Below are 18,702 nucleotides of genomic sequence, written 5' to 3' on the forward strand. Positions count from 1 at the left end.
GACTTATATTTCAATTCAGGCACCGCAGGAGATATACAAGAATATGCTATCTTTAATCCAAAAATATGCTATCGTTATTCGAATGCAAAATCTGCCTTTTATATCATACCATGATGCCAGATAACTCGTCCCTGCTGAGTGCATAAGATCCTTGAACTTTTGTAGTTCGTCCTAGGTTCGATTCTACTCTGAGGATTGGTTGCACGGAGTTTTTATGGTCATTTTCATGTACAGCAAATGTACGAGTCACATTCTATGAAAAGGTTTTAACGAAGGCACCTACCGCAAAAAGTATAGCTTTAAGTGAATTACACCAATAACAGACTAACCAAACCATAACATAAAATCCGAAGTATTTTGATATACGTATTATTTTCATAGCATTATTTAACGCAAATTTTTTTTTACGTGTACAAGTATAATTTTACAGTTTATGTTTATTTCGAAGCTAAGATTGCATGTACATTTGAAAGTAACCCATTCTGCTTCATAAGTTTTATTATCCTACTTTGTTTTAAAAAAATAATTTTTTTTATTTATTTATTTATTATTTTTTTATTTATTTTTATTATTATTATTATTTTTATTTAAATCAAAACTGAACTAAATAAAACTCTACTGATAAAAGATTTCAGAAGCATTTTATCCAAATTCGCTGAAACGTGGCAACACCTTCTTAAACACAAGACTCCCTACTGAAGGCTCGTAGTTTAGTGACGTCACAAACTGTTGATCTTCTCCGTGGGGTGCAAAAAATCGCCCCTAAACCAAGGCCATCTAGATGGCATTAGAAAGTAAGGGGAAATTTGTCCTTGGTCGTGAGAAGGCGCGTGAACCATGTCGCCTTAATTTGATGCTGATATTTTTTTTTCGATTTCAATCATGCCTTTAAAGTGCTGTGTGCCGTTATGCCGAGAAAATTACTGTGACGGTTGAAAGTATCAGTATACAGATTTCCTAAGCAACAAGATGTATTGTATTCTCGGGTAAGTTAAGCCTAACTTGAAATTTAAATTTATTAAAGTATTTGCTTCTACATTTAAAAGAATGGATATGTTAATATTAAGGAATTTTATTTTTATAGAATACATTGTGTATAATATTGTGTAATTACGTATCGATTTGTATAATTATGTATTGAACTCGTTAATAATTATGTATCAAATTGCATGCTAAATATTCACTTACTTTTTATAATGTTCAATCTTTTACTTTTTGATTAATTTTATACCTTGGAACTTTTAACTTCATACGTATATGGCAGCAAATGAAATTATTTAGCTTAATATTTAATATATTTTGGTTTTAAAAGTTTTTCTAAAGAAACTGTGAAGGCAATAAATATGCTTATGGTTTTTTAAATTGTAATATAAAGTGCACAGTTTTGCGTAAAACAAGAAATAATTTAAATTCTTTTCTTCCCCCCCCCTTCCCGAGTGGGAGACAAACACACATATGCTTGCTATCACCTGTTTTGTTAAAATATAAATTGCATTACTAGAAATCCTACTTTTATTTCTTTAAAATTAGTAATTAGGTAATTATAGTAATCTGAGTGAGCTTTCATCATGTCTAAAAAATGTTAAGATATCTGATGATTTAACAGTTGTGATTAAAGAAAATAGTATATTTTTTCTCAAGATAGGCACAGAATTTGCTCTTTTTATATCTGCATCAGTCGTTATCCATGATGATCTGCAAGTGGAAGCATATTTTAGCATATTTGATATTCCATTAACAAAAATTAGTAACCATGAATTCCCTTTAAAAATTAATGATGTGCATAATCTCTGTTCATTGTTTAAAGAAGTTGCAAAAATTAAAGGTGATAATAATGAAAACAGCTTTAAAAATTTATTATTCGTAACTCAAGGCCTTCGGAAATTAGAAAAAAATGACCTTGAACATAAAAAAAGAGTACCTTAGTTTATATTTGAGCAGCTGACATTACTCGTTTTGCATAATAATAATAATAGGTATAGTTCTGATCTGTTAATATTATCAAGTTTGATGTTTTCAATTTCTCCACATTTCTATAAATTTTTAAGAAATAGTGCATATGTTACTTTGCCACATCCTTCTACATTGAAAAGATTGTATTCTGAATATAATTTTCATCCTAAAGTGGAGCAAACTCCTAAAAATTTCCTGAATTATGCTAAGGAAAAAATCGGCTTTTTAGACGAAAACGATAATATGTCACTTTAATGGTTGACGAAATTCACATTAAGCCATTCTTAGATTTCAAAGGTGAAAATATAATAGGAATGTAACAAAATATAAATGTGAAAACGCTGCTAATTCTGCTTGTGATCTAATACTCTGCAGCCTAAGCTGCAGAGTATTAGATCTTCATATAAGGATGTTATAAGTATTGTCCCAGTAAAATCATTATCAGCGCAATTTTTGCATGGATATATTGTGAAAAAAAAAAATTTAGAAAATTTAGGTTTTTCGTGTAATATGTGTGCTTATAAATCTACCTTGCTAAAATTTAAAAACTTCTAATATCCTTAAAAATACTTCCACACATCCTTCTTATATATTTTTTATGCAGTTAAGTGACCTTGAATATTATTAGTATGGAGGGAGATTCCAACATTACCTTAAAGTTACTTATCAAAAGTCAACCAGTACTTTAAAACATTATTTTAACTGTAAACATACAATATAAGAGCATAGAAAAATTAATAATATATAATATATTTTGTGCAAAGGAAGATGTTTCCAATATTATATCCGCTAATGAATTGAAAATATATATTTTCAATATATATAAAGAAAAAACGAAAAATAATATGTATCTACATCATTAGAAAATACCCTCCTGTTAGTAAAGCTTTAAAAACATATATACTTTAAAGGCAGATAGTAGGTAGCGATTGTCAGCCGCTAGTTTGTGACGTCACGATCTCGTAGTTGGGCTTCTGTTTAAGAAGGTGTTGAACGTGGGCTTTCGGAAGCATAATGCTTCCTTTCTACTTGTTACGATTTCGCTGCCGTATTTTTAACAAATGTAAAATGTTCTAAGAATTTTTATAAATATATATATATACGACATAAAATACGATATAAAACTGCCAAGAAAGATTTCACGATCTCGTAGTTGGGCTTCTGTTTAAGAAGGTGTTGAACGTGGGCTTTTGGAAGCATAGTGCTTCCTTTCTACTTGTTACGATTTCGCTGCCGTATTTTTAACAAATGTAAAATGTTCTAAGAATTTTTATAAATATATATATACGACATAAAATACGATATAAAACTGTCAAGAAAATTACCATCCACTTTATTAAAAATCAAAATTTTTCTAAAATTCTCTCTAGCTGAACTTTGGTCAGTCAAGTTTCTCTTCTTTTCAGAGCACCATTTCTGCATCTACGCCCTTTTACGATCAGCCTTAGTTTTAAAATGACCGCTGAAACAGTTTGACATCTACAAAGCTGTTATGTCATGTTGATAATTATTTCTACGATACGAACAGCAGCATGAAAGATGAAAATAATTATTAAATAATTTCTTTATTTTGACATAAAGTCCGTTAAAAGTCTTCTAGACAAAAGTAAAAATTTTAGTTTTTCAACTTAAGAGTTAAGTTTCCAAGAAGTAAGCAGTTTGAGCTCTTTCATCCATTTCCATTTCCCAGGTGCTTCAATGATGCATTGTGGAAAAGCACGCAACTGAAACGCCTTTAACACCAAATTGAAGAGGGAAAAAAATATACTTGTCACACCTGAGAAGACTTTTCTTTTCTAAGGTCTTGCATTATCCTCAGCTTGTTTTCTTTTTCGCTTGACCGAAAATCAGTTTTTTTTAATTCGGTTGCTCTTACTTGTTGACTTAATCTGAGATAAGATCTTTCTTGAGCACGTTTCACTTTTACTCGGCTATGTGTCTTGTCATTTGTTTCCTCACAACTCTCTAAATCACTCTACTTGCACGAATGTTAAAAAGATTCACATGGAGTATATTCTGTGGCATCAATAAAAGTAACGGCGATTTGTGAAAGCGATGATATGAGAGGTTACGGAAGTTAGTCATCCTTTGTAGCAGGATTTGCTGACTAGTGAAGTTGTGCAAATGAGTGTCTGTGAAGTAGCCCTGTCTATTATATGCCAAATTAGTATTTCTACCACTCTTGGTGACTTAGAGGTGTACCGACCGTGGGCCTCGTGGTTCGCAATAATGATTCTGGAAATGATCTTATTATTCAGTTATTAGCTTTTACTTATTTTACAACTCTGAAAGAAGGACTGCGTACTTGGAAGAAAATATAGCATGTTACGGATTGTAACTACTGCTATGTTAAAAAGAATTGGAGTTTAACTTAGATAAGACTTGTTACATGTCAAAATTCCTTTTCAGATAGACTTATGCGACGAACTAGAGCTCTGAAAAAGAATATGGGAGTAAATAGAGGTAAAATGGTATTTATCTGGAAGAAATTTTAAAAATTTTCTTCGGAGGGTTCCCACGAAAAAGAGACATGTTAGTCTACCCAAAGATTTACGATGTGGACAAATTCGCTAAGCCGAGGAATACTGTAAGCCAAGTGTCCCCAAACTTTTTGTCCCTAAGAGCACATTCTAGAATGTCTATTGGACGGCGGGCACCATTTACTTTTTCAATGTGAATTTCTAGTTGGATAGAGTTAATAACACATGCACATAGAAAAAGAAATCGGTCGCATTTCGCGTTGGGCTGGTATCTGTGTTGAACGCAATTTCTATTTCATTAAAAATGAGAAAACTTTCACATAGAATTTTATTGAAAACTAAAACATTTTTATTATGGTCGCCCAGCAGCGGGCACTTGTTAAACGATCAGCGGGCTCTATGGTACTGGCGGGCATAGAGTTGGGAACCCCTGTACTAAACCTTTCCCTACGAATCCTTAGCTTCGTAAATTGACGTCGATTATAAATACAATGTGCTTAATTGGACGGGCTTTATGAATACGGAAAATATTAATGTTGGTAATAATATGCAGCATATACTATCGGTTGAGCAGATAAGAAGAACACCAGATATTATTAATCGCGACAGATGTAACGTATTTGCTGAGTAATATTAAGCTAAAGTTAAGCATCAAATTACAGCCTTAACTCACAGGGAAATTCATTCAAATCCATCTCGATGCAAAGATTGATAGTGCAAATATTTCAGTAAAAAGTGATGAGGGCTAAGTGCTTTGGTGTTTTCGTGGTTTTACACATGTGCGATTTCAATATGAGCCAGTTTCCCCTTTAATATCCTTCGCGATGTCCTCCCTTTCCTTTACTAGATAGCCCTAGTGTGCTTTACCGTAATCTAATAAACCAAAATTCAAGCAAATACTAGAAATAAAAATTTTCGCATGTTTCATCTTTAACACTGAGAATTATGGAACGAGAAAAAAAGGTATTCAGGGGCAACTGTAATTCTTAAACCAAGCTGCGGGAAATATGAGCGACAATATCACACGAGAAACTACCCAGCATATACACTTAAAAGTAGTATAGCTTTTAAGTGAATTACACCAGCGATATATTTAAGGGAATTACCCTGCGATATTATTGAAATTTTTCTTTATTTCACTTGCCTAAAATTTCCCCCAATGCGTTTAATGGTATGTCCCAAATATTCAAAAATAACAATAAATAAATAAATAAAATAAAATGTTGTTAAGTTAATAAATGTAGGATAAACTCTACCCATACGGAGAATTCAACCGAAATAAAAAATTATGTTAAAAGGAGATTAGGCATAATTGGAAACCAAAAATGTGGGTTCTGATAAACAGGTAAGAAAGGATAAACTCAGAAGGCATGATAACAACAAAAAGGCTTATTTTGATAAAAGATATGGAAATCTGTAAGAAATTTTCTTCTCTCTTTCTCTGCATGCCTTCGTGATGTAACTCGAAGGCACGTCTAGCTACCAGTCGTGAAGCAGAGGCATAGTTAAAGCTTTCAGCATCCGGGAACAACTGAAAATTTTGAGCCCTCTGCTGTTACCAAAATGCAGTGGAGATGCTGCGCTCGGGAACACATGTCCCCCTTTCCCATCCCAGCTACTCTATTGTCACAAGGTCCGGAGTTCGAACCCCCCCCCGCCTAAAAAAGCATTTTAAATGGCTCTATGAACCCTTCAAAAGCAAGTAATCCCATAGTAATGAGGAGGTGTAATAAACAGCTCTCGTACTCCTACATGACATTCCCAGTGTTGCTCGCAAGAGTTGGGCAATTTTATAAGGTATCACGTAAAATGAGTAGTCACGAAGGTATGGATGATAGAATGAGATGGAGAATTGTCGGTAGATTAGAAGCAGACCAATCACAAGCGCAGGTGGGATACCTAGCTCAGTGTAACAGCCAGTATCGTTTGCGGCTTGTGGAAACTCTTTCAGGATAATGGATCCTTATTAGGAATACCAGGATAAGATAGACTAAGATCCGTAACGAAGAATGAGAATCGTTATTTGGCACTTTCAGCCCCGCTATACAGCACTGCTACAGCTTCACTGCTCTCACGTGAGCTGTATACAACCACTGAAACTTGAGTTTCACGTTCTGCAGTAGGGCTGTATGCCAGAAGATCCGCTGCCTGCGTCCCGTTCGCTGCAATACAGCGCGTTTAGCATGGTACAAACAACATGCGCTCTTGGCCCAACTTCAGTGCAGCACGGTGCGTTTTTACAGATGTGTCCAAATTCAGCTTGGACACTGATTCTCGGGGCACCTGTATCTGGAGAGAACCTGGAACACGATACCATCACTCCCTCTTCATTGTTGAATGTGTAATGGTTCGGGCAAGCGTTATGCTGTGGGGAAGCGCAACCCTGCATGTATTTGACAAAGGCTTCTTGACTGCTAGGAGGTAAAGAGTATTATTATGGAATATTATGGAAAATACATTTGCTGTGCCCCCCAACCGGTATAGTGGTTAGCGTCGCTGATTGTTGTGAAGAACCTTCGGCACGGAAGTCATCCTCCTCATGGCAAGGAGATTCCTTGCCACGAGGAATCTCGCGTGCTTGGGCTGACTACGTCAGTCAAGTGAGCATAAGCAACAACAACAACATTTGCAGTAGAAATTTGTGGTAATGCAAACAAAAATTTATTAGCCAATTAGTTGTAAGCTGCCAGTAAAATTGGGTTTTAATGTCACATTGAAATGTAAGCATTTGCTCAAGTTTTGAAGTAGGATGGCTTTGAGGTTTGATGCGTCTAGCAAACTAACCATGCAAGATTCGAGATGGAAGTTGTTTTTACACAACATAAACACACATGCCTACTCACTCACTGCAAACCTGGAGATCAAAACCATTGACGAAAGTTCGTGAAGTAAATGTCTGATTGTATTGGATTATTTAATTATCGCAAAGCACACGAGAGCTATCTAAGGAGAACTGGCTCGTGTACACGTTACACATGGGGAAAACCTCGAAAACGCCCATGCATCCAGCCCGTTCGCGGGATTCGAACTTCGGACCGAAGTACCAGTGTTCAGCGTCTTTACCGCTCGGCCACTGGTGGGCCAGTAAATGTCTGCAGTAAATTCTCAAGTCATGTATTTGCATACTTTTTATGTGATCAAAAGTGTTACTGTGTATTCTGAAATAGCTGCTTTCCATCCCCGAATCTGGAAGAAACAGAAGTTAAAAATAGTATCATATTTAGAAAATATGTGTTAAATGTAGCATCAAGTGACTGCCAAGTACAAGTCTGCCTAATATTAAATACTTTCGTAAAAGTTTTAGCTCAATATTAGCTTCAGAATTGTAAAATTTTCTACCAAGGTCATTTAAGACCATTTTTTTACTTTTCTGAATTATTTAAATTTTGATGAGGGCGACTGCAAGGTTTTACGATGAGGGCGACTGCAAGTTTATCAACACGTTATCCTATTATTTTATATTTATTGTCACTTCTACTTTCGTCAGCTCGCAAAAAGATGAAAATTAAGTAAAGTTTGTAAGAACAGAGTTTTTTTAAGTTAAGAGAGAAAATTTTTGACAGTTACCTCTACCTCCATACTGCGCCCAGCTCTTAAACCGCTCTTAAAACTTACTTGCAAGCTTTATTTATGCAGTAACCCATGTGTAACGTGTATATGAGCCAGTTTCCCGTAGAAAGTACTCCACGAAGGCATCCCTCCCTTTAGGCAGGTAGCCCTCGTGTGCTTTGCCATAATTAAATAATCCAAAATCCAAATTATGCAGTAACGAATTTCCAATTACAGTAAAAATATTACCCATGCATTGCAGCTATTCCCATATATATATATATATATATTGAAATTTTGTTATTAATGATTTAAATTCAAGTTCCCGTAAATTTTTTTTTTCATAATTTACATAAAAGTTACTTTAAAACACAATTCTGGAAATTAAACCTCCTACATATGGTTTCCCTCTTTTTTGATACTTCTACTAAATTTATATTAGGAGATAATATAATCAATATTTCCTTAGTAAATAAATTACATATATATATAATGGGAAGTAGAAATTTGTGTAATGCAACACAGGCCACAGTTTTACTTACTACTTATATATATTGTAGCGAAGCGGTATCTTAACTTTAAATTAATAAACCTAAGAATACATCACTGCGAGTGGACTGTAAATTAACCTTTATTTGGCAGTTTGAACTTTCGAACACAACACAACACAAAAGTAAAAGCGACAGAGTTACAATTAGCGGTTTTAAGAATGCAAGAACAAAATGCGAGCTGCGCATACAATCTGCGCATTGCGAAATAATATCTCACAGACAGGCAGAGAGCTCTGGTGGCCGAAACATATATATATATACACAGGGGCCCACTAAAGTCTGCTATCACCCTTTTAACTTCCGAACGGCTGCAGCTATAGTCAGTGGCGTAGCTAGGGTGGGGCAAAGGGGGACATCTGTCCCCGGGCGCAGCATCCAGGGGGCGTCAAATTGATGGTACGAAATTTTAGAATGAAGTGTTTTCCATTCGTGGCACACAGAGAGGGGCGCAAAATCTTCAGATGTCCTCGGGCGCTGAAAACCCTAGCTACGCCTCTAGCTATAGTCATAAAAGTGGTGTCTGCGTATAGTATAGTGGCTATGCGCTACTAGATGATATAGCTTGCAGCACCACCTGATGGAAAACAGCGGAGTTAGCGTCTCTATCTCGAAAACAATGCTAGATAGAAAGAAAAAGTGAATTACAAAGTTGTAGAGCATTGTCGATTTAGTGCGAAAAGACACCTTATCGATATTAAGAACAGAGCGTTTCTAACGTGCATTTGGTTTGTTCGTGATTTGTGACGTCACGAAACGATCTTAGAAATTAAAAAACAACTAGTTATCACAAGCTACCTTTATTTTTGATGTTCAAACTTCTCTCTTTCAAATGAAATGCACATCTAGATCCTTGTAAGAACTTCATGTTGCACGCGTTGTAGCATAGCGGGTGACACGTTTGCACAAGCATCTGTAATACGTCGTTGAAGGTCCTGCAATGTCTGTGAAGGGGTCGCATTCACCTGCCGTTTGAGGTATCCCCACAAGGAAAAGTCCATTGGAGTCAGATCAGGTGAACGTGGAGGCCACTCTATGAAACCACCATACCCGATCATTCGTTCTCCAAATTTCTCCGTCAGGTACTCCTTCACATGTGACGTCTTATGCGCAAGCCCACCGTCATGTTGGAACCATCCATTCCTTAGTTGAAGCAACGACAGGTTCTCAACAAAATCCTGTATTATTTCTTGCAGAAGTTCTAAATATCGTGCGGCCGTTAAGGTACCCTGGCAAAATGTTGGGCCGATTAGCCTGTTATTATAAATTCTACACCAAACATTGATGGAAAGCCATATTTGATATCGAACGTCGGTAAAAAATGATGAATTTTCCAGTGCCCAGTAATGGGTTTTCTGCCTATTGTACATTTCATTCCGCGAAAAGCATGTCTCATCCGTTCACGTCATCTGGCAAGAATGTTGGCTGGACCTCTATCTGATTCATGACGAAGTTGCACCATGCGAAACGTCTCTCGGCATCCCCATACAGGAATGCGTGATTACGTGCTGGCCGGTATGGATGAGCACCTAATTTATGTAGAACTTTCCAACCTCGACTTTTTGAGAGGCCACAGTTTTCACTTACCTCTCTTCTGCTGCTGATTGGATTTGTGAGGGCGTATGATAAGACATCTTCCGGTTGTACTTTCCGCCCTACCTTAGCTGGTCTACCGGATCGAAGTCGGCTAGTCACGCACCCTGTCTCCCTTAAACGTTTTACAACCTGTAGGAGGTTTTCTGTGAAGGATGCTGGCCTGCAGGAAAACGTTGCTGATACAACCGCGCTGCCGATCGTGCTTTGCTCTCACATTCACCGTAAAGTAGAAACATGTTACAATAATAATTTTTTGAAAATCGTTTCATGACCATGAGCTTCAGTATGCAACGCCGAGGAGATACTTCTTTTATAGCTGTCTCGGGTTTTATACCTGTGACGCTTTATACACTGGTTGCATAATGCACAAATACGCCCACCAAACTCGTGAAGAGTTGATGCATTTTGCGACACGAGTTGATGCATTTCGTTCGAGTTTCGTGATGTCACAGTTTCGAAAATGGCGAGAAAGAAATATGAGTTTTCAGCGTTCTGTTCTTAGCATTCGTGTCCAAATGGTGTCTTTCTGTACTAAATCGACGATGCTCTACAACTTTGTAATTCATTTTTTCTTCCTATCTCGTATCGAGATATTGACGCTAACTTCGCCGTTTGCCACCAAGCGGTGCTGTAAGCTATCTCATCTAGTAGCGCATAGCGACTTTACTATACCTAAACACCACTTTTATGACTATAGCAGCACACGTTCGCCAGTTAAACGGGTATTACCGGACTTTAGTGGGCACCCTGTATATATATATATGTAATAATAAAATTCCATAGTCAAGAATACACTTAAAATTCTAACTGTATGTTCTTTTCATTTTTAATGGCGACGTTCTCTTATTCGAAAGTACGTGCAATTAAAATTCACAGCCCCATAGTCAAGTTGTTTTTCCCGCCTTTTCTACACGTAAAGTTATAGAATGCTCTGGAAAATTTTAAAGCGAACTGGAATGGCTGACGTCATTTCTTGGAAGCTCCGCCTTTCCAGAGGCTATAAAAAGACTCGCAAAGGAATATCGAGGACTTTTTCTTAAATGTCACAATGCAGTAAACTTCATACAAAAAGTTATTAGTAATTCGTTTTATTTACTCCGGATATCTGATTTTGTAACTGCTATTTCTCGTGAATAATAATAAATGGTTCCTTTTTTTTTTTTTTTAAACTTATCGTCTGATAATTTAAGCTACGACTAAAGCTGGTACATCATATATATATATATATATATATATATAATATATAATTTTAGTAAATAATATATATATATATATATATATATATATATATATATTATTTACTAAAGAAATATTGATTATATTATCTCCTAATATTAATTTTAGTAGAAGTTTCTAAAAAGAGTGAACCCAGATGTAGGAAGTTTAATTCCGAAAAATGTTTTAAAGTAACTTGAATGTAAATTGTTAAAAATGTTTTACGGGGACTTGAATTAAATCATGAATAACAAAATTTCAAACTTTGAAAAAGAAATTAAATTAAAAGCAAGTAATTATGTTGAATGATTTAAAATTCACTTAGTTCGAAAACAAGTTTTCTATTACTTGCTGAGTAGCTGCAAAGTAAGATAATAATCATTTATAATAATATTGATTATATTATCTCCTAATATAAATTTAGTAGAAGTATCAAAAAAGAGGGAACCCATATGTAGGAAGTTTAATTCCGAAAATTGTGTTTTAATGTAACTTGAATGTAAATTATGGAAAAAACGTTTTGCGGGGACTTGTGTTTATAGAAGTCCTTATTCTGCTTTTATTTTCGAAACTGTTGGTCGGAGACATATATTTCAAATCTCAAAAATGTTCTAATGGCGTAAATATTCATGTTTTAGCATTTTTAAATTTTAAAAATTCAGTTTTGTAAAAGTTGCAAAATTTAAATTTTTATACTCTGTTCCTTGATTATACTACATGATTTTGTTATGTTTGCTTGATTACGCTATATGAGGCCATAGAAGTGTTTCCGGGAATCTCGGTTTCTAGGATATTTAATTGGTTAATTTATCCAAAAACCAACTCTTTAACGAAAACCCTGTGGGCGACAGAACATGCGCAGGGAAATATTTTCATTAGCGTCGTAAGATGTCCCTGGTGGTTACTTTGGACAGTGCGTCCAAGGCAATTCTTTCAGCTAGGAACCTACCGTGGTGGGACAAACATGTTTTTTGGTAAAGTTTAATCTAGCGTCTCGTGTCGCTAGATATGAAAAATCCCATGAGCGTTGCCTGAATCGCCTTTATCCTTTTGTTAGTAGTGTTGATCGCGTGATTAGTGGTCCTGACCAAAGCGTCCATCAGGACTTTCCCTTGTGAATTGCATACTTTAATTGCTTAAGTTTTACTTTTTTGTTTCATTAAATCAAGTAATCAGTGGTGACATTTGCTACTACACAAGCTGTATAGTTCGTTAAGTTCCATAAAAAAGTGTTTTTTATACCTCCTGCTGAGTTCGTATTTATTCTCTGGAAGACAGGCGGTAGTTGCCTACGCGGGTAGCCAGCAGTTTTGAAATACTTAGGTTCAAGCTCTCGAGCTTGCCGGATCTATTTTCCTTTGCTCGCATGTTCTGAAATAGTTTTCTTTTAACTGTTTTAGTGCCACTGTCGATGGATTATCTGCAACAAGTGTCAATGCTTCATCAAAGAAGTTTATTGGACGTCCATACCTCTTTGCAGGCTAGTGCTAATGCTGCCTCAGAATTATCGCTTGGAATTGACGGTAAGAATAAATTAATTTCTGTTTTTCAAATTTTTTGAAATATTTGTAACTCTAATAAAGAAAGTAATAACTTGGGAGACATCGCAATCGGTCTCATCACTGCCGCTTAGTGAGATCGGTGGTGTGTCCTGCTCGTATGCGGCGCTTTGAGAGTTTAAGTTATAGGGCCGCTGTTTCCTTTTTTCATACATTTTGCCCGTTTAAGTTATAGGGACGCTGTTTCCTTTTTTCATACATTTTGCCCCTTCTCCACGAGTTAAATTATCTTAGAAAGTCTCAGAACGTTTCTGCATTGTTTACTGCATGAGATGTTAGATTACAGAGAATAAAAATCAAATTACGTTATCGAAAATAAAAATTTAAAAAAAAAATTCTTAAATCTGATAAGCTGAACACGAATAGGACAAATAAAACATGTCTATTAATTCGAGTTTTGATGATCAGCAGGAGTATACTTAACCTTTAAAGCTATGAATGGTACTAATAATGCATTATACTATTCAGTAGGAAAATTGGCTGCAGATTGTGATAACAACAGTCATGTGATAACAATAAGACCTATCTATTTCTTGTTTACTGTGTATTTAAAGAAGTAGCGAACGATCGAACAATAGCTTATTGTCGCACTACCCTCTCTCTTCTCTTTCCCCCTCTTTTTTTCTTTTTTCTTTTCTTTTTTTTTTTTTTTTTTTTTTTTTACGATTTGCAACTTTCCCAGTCTTTTAATATACTGTACACTTAGCAAGAAACATCTGGAATTCGTTAAACAAGCTGTCAGATTTGCCGCAATATTTCAACAAAGGGCAGCTATTCGTCCGAATGACTGAATGTTAAAACAAATTTTTAAATTTTTATTTTTTAAAGTCAGCTTTCTACAAATTAATTTTCAAGAAAGTCTTTGAAATTTATTCCATTCACACTAATTTTCGTATCCTTATGTAGTATTTCTTCCACAATTGAATGATTATTATATACCTGTTATTATTAGAATCGCGTTCAGAAAGAGTATCGTAAGCTCCACATTTAATTTAAAAGATGGTGGTATGTCTATATTCTTAAGAACAATGGCATGTTAGTGTTTTGAAATTTGCTATGGTGAGATATATTGAAACTTATACAACTCTAAACTTCATTAAGATGGCTGATTTGAAAAATTTAACTTAACGTTCTAAAAACCCCATGCTAAGGCAAAAATAGGTTTATAAGTTCTTACATCGAAAACACTAAGGTTCATATTTTCGTAAATATTATCAAACATTATTACAATTAAGAAATGTCACTAAATTTATGAGCATATTTTTGAAAAGTGACAATAACCAATAAGTTAGACTAAAATAACTACAGAGTTAATGTTAAACAGTTAGCATTTTTTTAATGATCATGAACTTTTAGGTATGAGAAAAAGACCGACTGTGATGCCTTTATTTTCTAATTACGTAACAGCCATAATACTGATATATTTAGGTTGCATATATAATTATATTATACATAATATAATTATATATGCAACCTAAATATATCAGTATTATGGCTGTTACGTAATTTTCACGTCGCTGTCTGAAACTCCTGGTAATAGGCCGTCATATAGAACTCAGAATAGCAGACGTAATAATTTCTCGAATACTGTGTCACATTGCTTCCCCAACTTTTAGCATCGCCATCCACTTACATACAGGTGCGAATTAAAACTATCCGCATGCATGTAATTGCTCTGAAAAACAAAGAGAGAAAAATTTTTAAGAATAAAATAATGTACTAATGAAATAAAAATATTTACAATTATTAACAATTACTTAATATTTATAAACCAAAAATCATAAACACATATTCTTAACTATTTAACTAAGTAAATTACTTCTTAGGAATAGCATACTAAGTGCCTTTATTCATAACTTTAATGGGAAGAAATGTTTCTGTTCGACAGTCTGCTTCGGCATGAGCGTAAAGGAGCCGGTTGTAATAGTGTTGGGCGCGGTTGTGATAGTTTGAATCTTGAAAAAGGCATGAATGTATGTAGTTGTCTATTCCCTCTTCTCGTGGGTGCGAAGTTAGACGCCCCTTTCCCCTGTGGTGCATCATGGGCAACATTATGGTTCATGACATGGCTAAATCACTGACGTTTTCTACCGTTCTCGACGAATGTTTGAAGCAGTCAGAGTGCGATGATTGGATTCTCTGGCTCCCGGCAAAAAAACTTATTTAGTAATTATTTACTTCTTTATTATTTAGTAAATTATTTACTTCTTTATTATTTAGTAATTATTTACTTCTTTATTATTTAGTAAATTATTTACTTCTTTATTATTTAGTAATTATTTACCTCTTTATTATTTAGTAAATTATTCATGATGCCAGGGCAATATGTAGTTTTTAGTGAGGCTGACCTAGGGAAGAACATTCTAAAAAAATGGTTTATATATTTTTTATCTGGGTTCGAACCCAAACAGATAGACGGGCTGCATAGTTGGTTTTGATAATTTTCCCCATGGGCAAGCCACTTTCCCTGAGGAAGTCCTCCAGGAAGTCAGCCCTCTCCATAGACTTATATATAATCCTCATGTGTTTTGTTATGTTCTAATAACTTAACCATGAAAATGAATGAGAATGGACATTCTAAAATCTCTTATTATCAGCGTGTTCGCCAGATCCCTAAAAGACGATCACTTCTTAATTGTTCTCTGTTTTAACATGTGAAATGCTTCGCAAGGGAAGGAGAGGAAATTATTTGTGAAATGCTTTTTACTGAATTACTGGGAAAAATGAAAGAAATTTTATTGCCATGTATACTCATAAATTACTTCAATTCTAATGTTATGTACGTTGCTATGTTGTGTTCAGTTGCATTTCTCAGCTGCATTTTCTTTTCGAGGAGGAGGAGAAGTAAAGATATAGTTAGTTACTATAAATAGGCAAATAGTTAAATGGAAAGTAATGAATTTCACCCATTGAAAATTGTATTTATTTAATTTCCATTTTCTTTCGTCAGGAAATTGATGAATATATTTCTTTTATTTATTTTATATTGATGAATATACTTTTAAGTATGCTAAAAGTTAAGCTTTGTCCCTCACGAATCATCGAAAATCATTTTGACTTGATTATTTTCTTTTATAAGTTAAATCCCGCTTATAGTGATATCGAGCAAATACAAATCCATTTCTCCAGAAATCAAACTTTTAACAATGTTTAAAATGAAAATAAAAGATAAAGATAATACACTATTGTGGATTCATATTTTACATTTGTTTAATCGTATCAAGCGTATAATCCGATGGAAGAAAGAAAAGGAATTTTAATTTTCAATCGAATGAGGTATAATGGTGTTGGAAAAAATAACTTTAGCTCTCTAATTTGCTCAATGTGCAAAAAGTTCTTGTAACAGAGTCAGTTGATGAAATTTTAATACATCAATGCAAGCCATGCGTTTGAAAAGGATATTTTTGTGGAAAACTTTTTTAAGGAACCCAAAGCGAATTGCCAGTGATCCGAAATGTTGAGGCGTTAGCGGACATCTAATTTAAATAAGCTTCTGTGGACTTCCTCCTTTTAATACCATTATATTTAATATCTAAAAGTCCGTTATTAAAGCTTCAGAAGTCCTTTATTTTTAAAATATAGTGATGAATTGTAGTCTAGAGGAAAAGACGTGGATTTTTTTCCATTGTAAGACCACACGTGCAAAGAACTAAAAAGTGGTGGATAATAATTTGTCGCCACTAGGATCTGGCGATTTGGTTCCCTCATTCTCAGTCGCCATTTAAATGAAAGAATATATAATGTTATTTTCTTTTTCTTTCCAGCATGCCTTCCTGGTGTAACGGTAGCATACTCAGCGCGTATTCGAGAGGTCCAGGTTCGAGTCCTGGAGAGAACATTGCTGATTTTTCATGTCCCCTGCTTTTTTAATGTCTCTATAAACTTATTATATTGCCTCATATATGTTCCGGCAGAAAATTGGTCGGAGCGTTTGTCCTAAAAGGGTAAAGATCGGAAGACGTTTTGAAACACCGGTAGTTTCTCCAAGCATCATATTTCATTCCTAAGTGAACTAATACCTGGCAATCTGTATATAGCTATCTGCCAAAGAGAATACACTAACATAATTTCTTTTGCTTTACCGAAACACGAACACTTTCCTTTGAATTTTACTTTACGAAAATACAATCTTCCTTAAATATCATGTAGGTTTTTTTATAATGTAACAAGTTAGTTACTTGATTATATAAAATATCACGAAACGTATATTTTACCTTTTTTCCCCCTGTTAAGTGTTAAATCTTTAATATTAATACGATTTTGCCATATATTTGACAATGTAACTTTCTGAAAAGCAATATGACACTTTTAATGAATGAAACAGTGCATTAACAGTTTATTCATGTTGGAGTGTTGTAGAGACATTAGAACTTTTGTGGAAGCATGACAGATGAAAAATGAGCACCGCTGTCGCCGGGAATCGAACCACGGACTTCTGGAATACGCACGCGCCCAGCTTGCTGACCACTACACTACGAAGGCATGCTAAGAAGGCGGGAGAAATACCTTATAGTGTAAATGACAATTATTCGAAAGCCATTAATGAGGAATCGTAGATTAAACTGAACTATTTTATCATATTATCTCCAACTCCAGAACTCGGAAATGATGACGCGACTGTGACGAGTAGAGCTTAGAAATTTTCGCTCTCCGTCGTAAATCGTTATAACTTCGGCAATATCGATGACTTGGTATTGAATTTTGTATTAATGTATTCAGTACCAAGCCATTGGTATTGTACGTCTTTCCAAAAGTAACCCGTCGATATTAATCTTACCTTGGAAATCAATTATTTTCAGAAAGTTACAGAAAAAGTTTTAATTGCATGTTTCAGTGCATCCGATTTTACTAATCAGTGGTTCTGTTTTAAGATTATAAATCTAAGTATGTATAGTGATCTTCAAGCGAAACTTTAATGTATAATTTTAAGGAATTCGAATTATTTCTCGCTGTTTTTCTGTATATAAATGACATTTATGCATAGATTTTTCTTTCGTTACACTTTAATAAACGTTTAACATTTTGATTGATATATTTAAATTATATTTATGATTTCTTCTTAGTATCATTTAGCATGAGTTTGGTTGATACCATTCTACTTAATTATTTAGTTATCGATAAATATGATACTTAGTAAGATAAAGAGATAAATTAAAGATAAATTAAAGAAGAGATAAATTAAAGAAAATCCTCCAAAGAGATAAATTAAAGAAAAATATTTAGTAAACATTTCAGCATTCGCAGTTCCCCTGCCAATGCACAGTGAATCAATTTAACTTAATGCTCCATTAGAACAAGTCTGAACTTTGATTTGTGCTTATATGTCACAATTATATATCAGTGGTTTTTAAGTTAACAAATGAGGTAATTTTGATTCTCATTAGTTTACTACTAAAGAGAAATATGTACATAACTGTAGTTTTCATAATTTACTTCAAGTGAAACATGAATACGAGAACGATTTTCCTTAAAATGTCCTCCTTTTCCTTTAAATTCCTTTTGTGATCACTAGATATTTGGAGTTCTTTTTCCAAATAATAAAAACGTTGCAATTTTTTCAGATGCTTAAATATATTTTGGATATATAGCGAATTACTTCATGTTTTTTCTTTTTAGGTAATTTAATTTTTAAATATCTCCATACAGAGTTTCGTGATAAAAAATTAAACAGCCAGCTAGTGTAGCAGTTTATCACATCGTCGTGCAAAATATTATTCTCACAAACATTACAATCATAAAAGCATATTATCATAACTTTTATATTTTTAAGTCGCATAAAAAGCATTTTTAAAAAGCATTTTT

General features: G+C 34.3%; 1 protein-coding gene across 1 annotated transcript in view; it reads left to right on the plus strand.

Moving 5' to 3' along the window:
• LOC118186510 (uncharacterized) overlaps window positions 1-18,702 on the plus strand; it is a 157,914-nt gene that overhangs the window by 95,867 nt on the left and 43,345 nt on the right. The window contains exon 5 of the mRNA XM_085807154.1: window positions 12,742-12,864. Within this exon, the coding sequence (XP_085663280.1) occupies window positions 12,742-12,864 (123 nt within the window). The remainder of the gene's footprint in view (window positions 1-12,741; window positions 12,865-18,702) is intronic.

The sequence above is a fragment of the Stegodyphus dumicola genome, chromosome X1 (assembly GCF_044657685.1).
Source record: "Stegodyphus dumicola isolate Sdum_Otavi_A_Nest chromosome X1, ASM4465768v1".
NCBI classification, from domain to species: Eukaryota; Metazoa; Arthropoda; class Arachnida; order Araneae; family Eresidae; genus Stegodyphus; species Stegodyphus dumicola.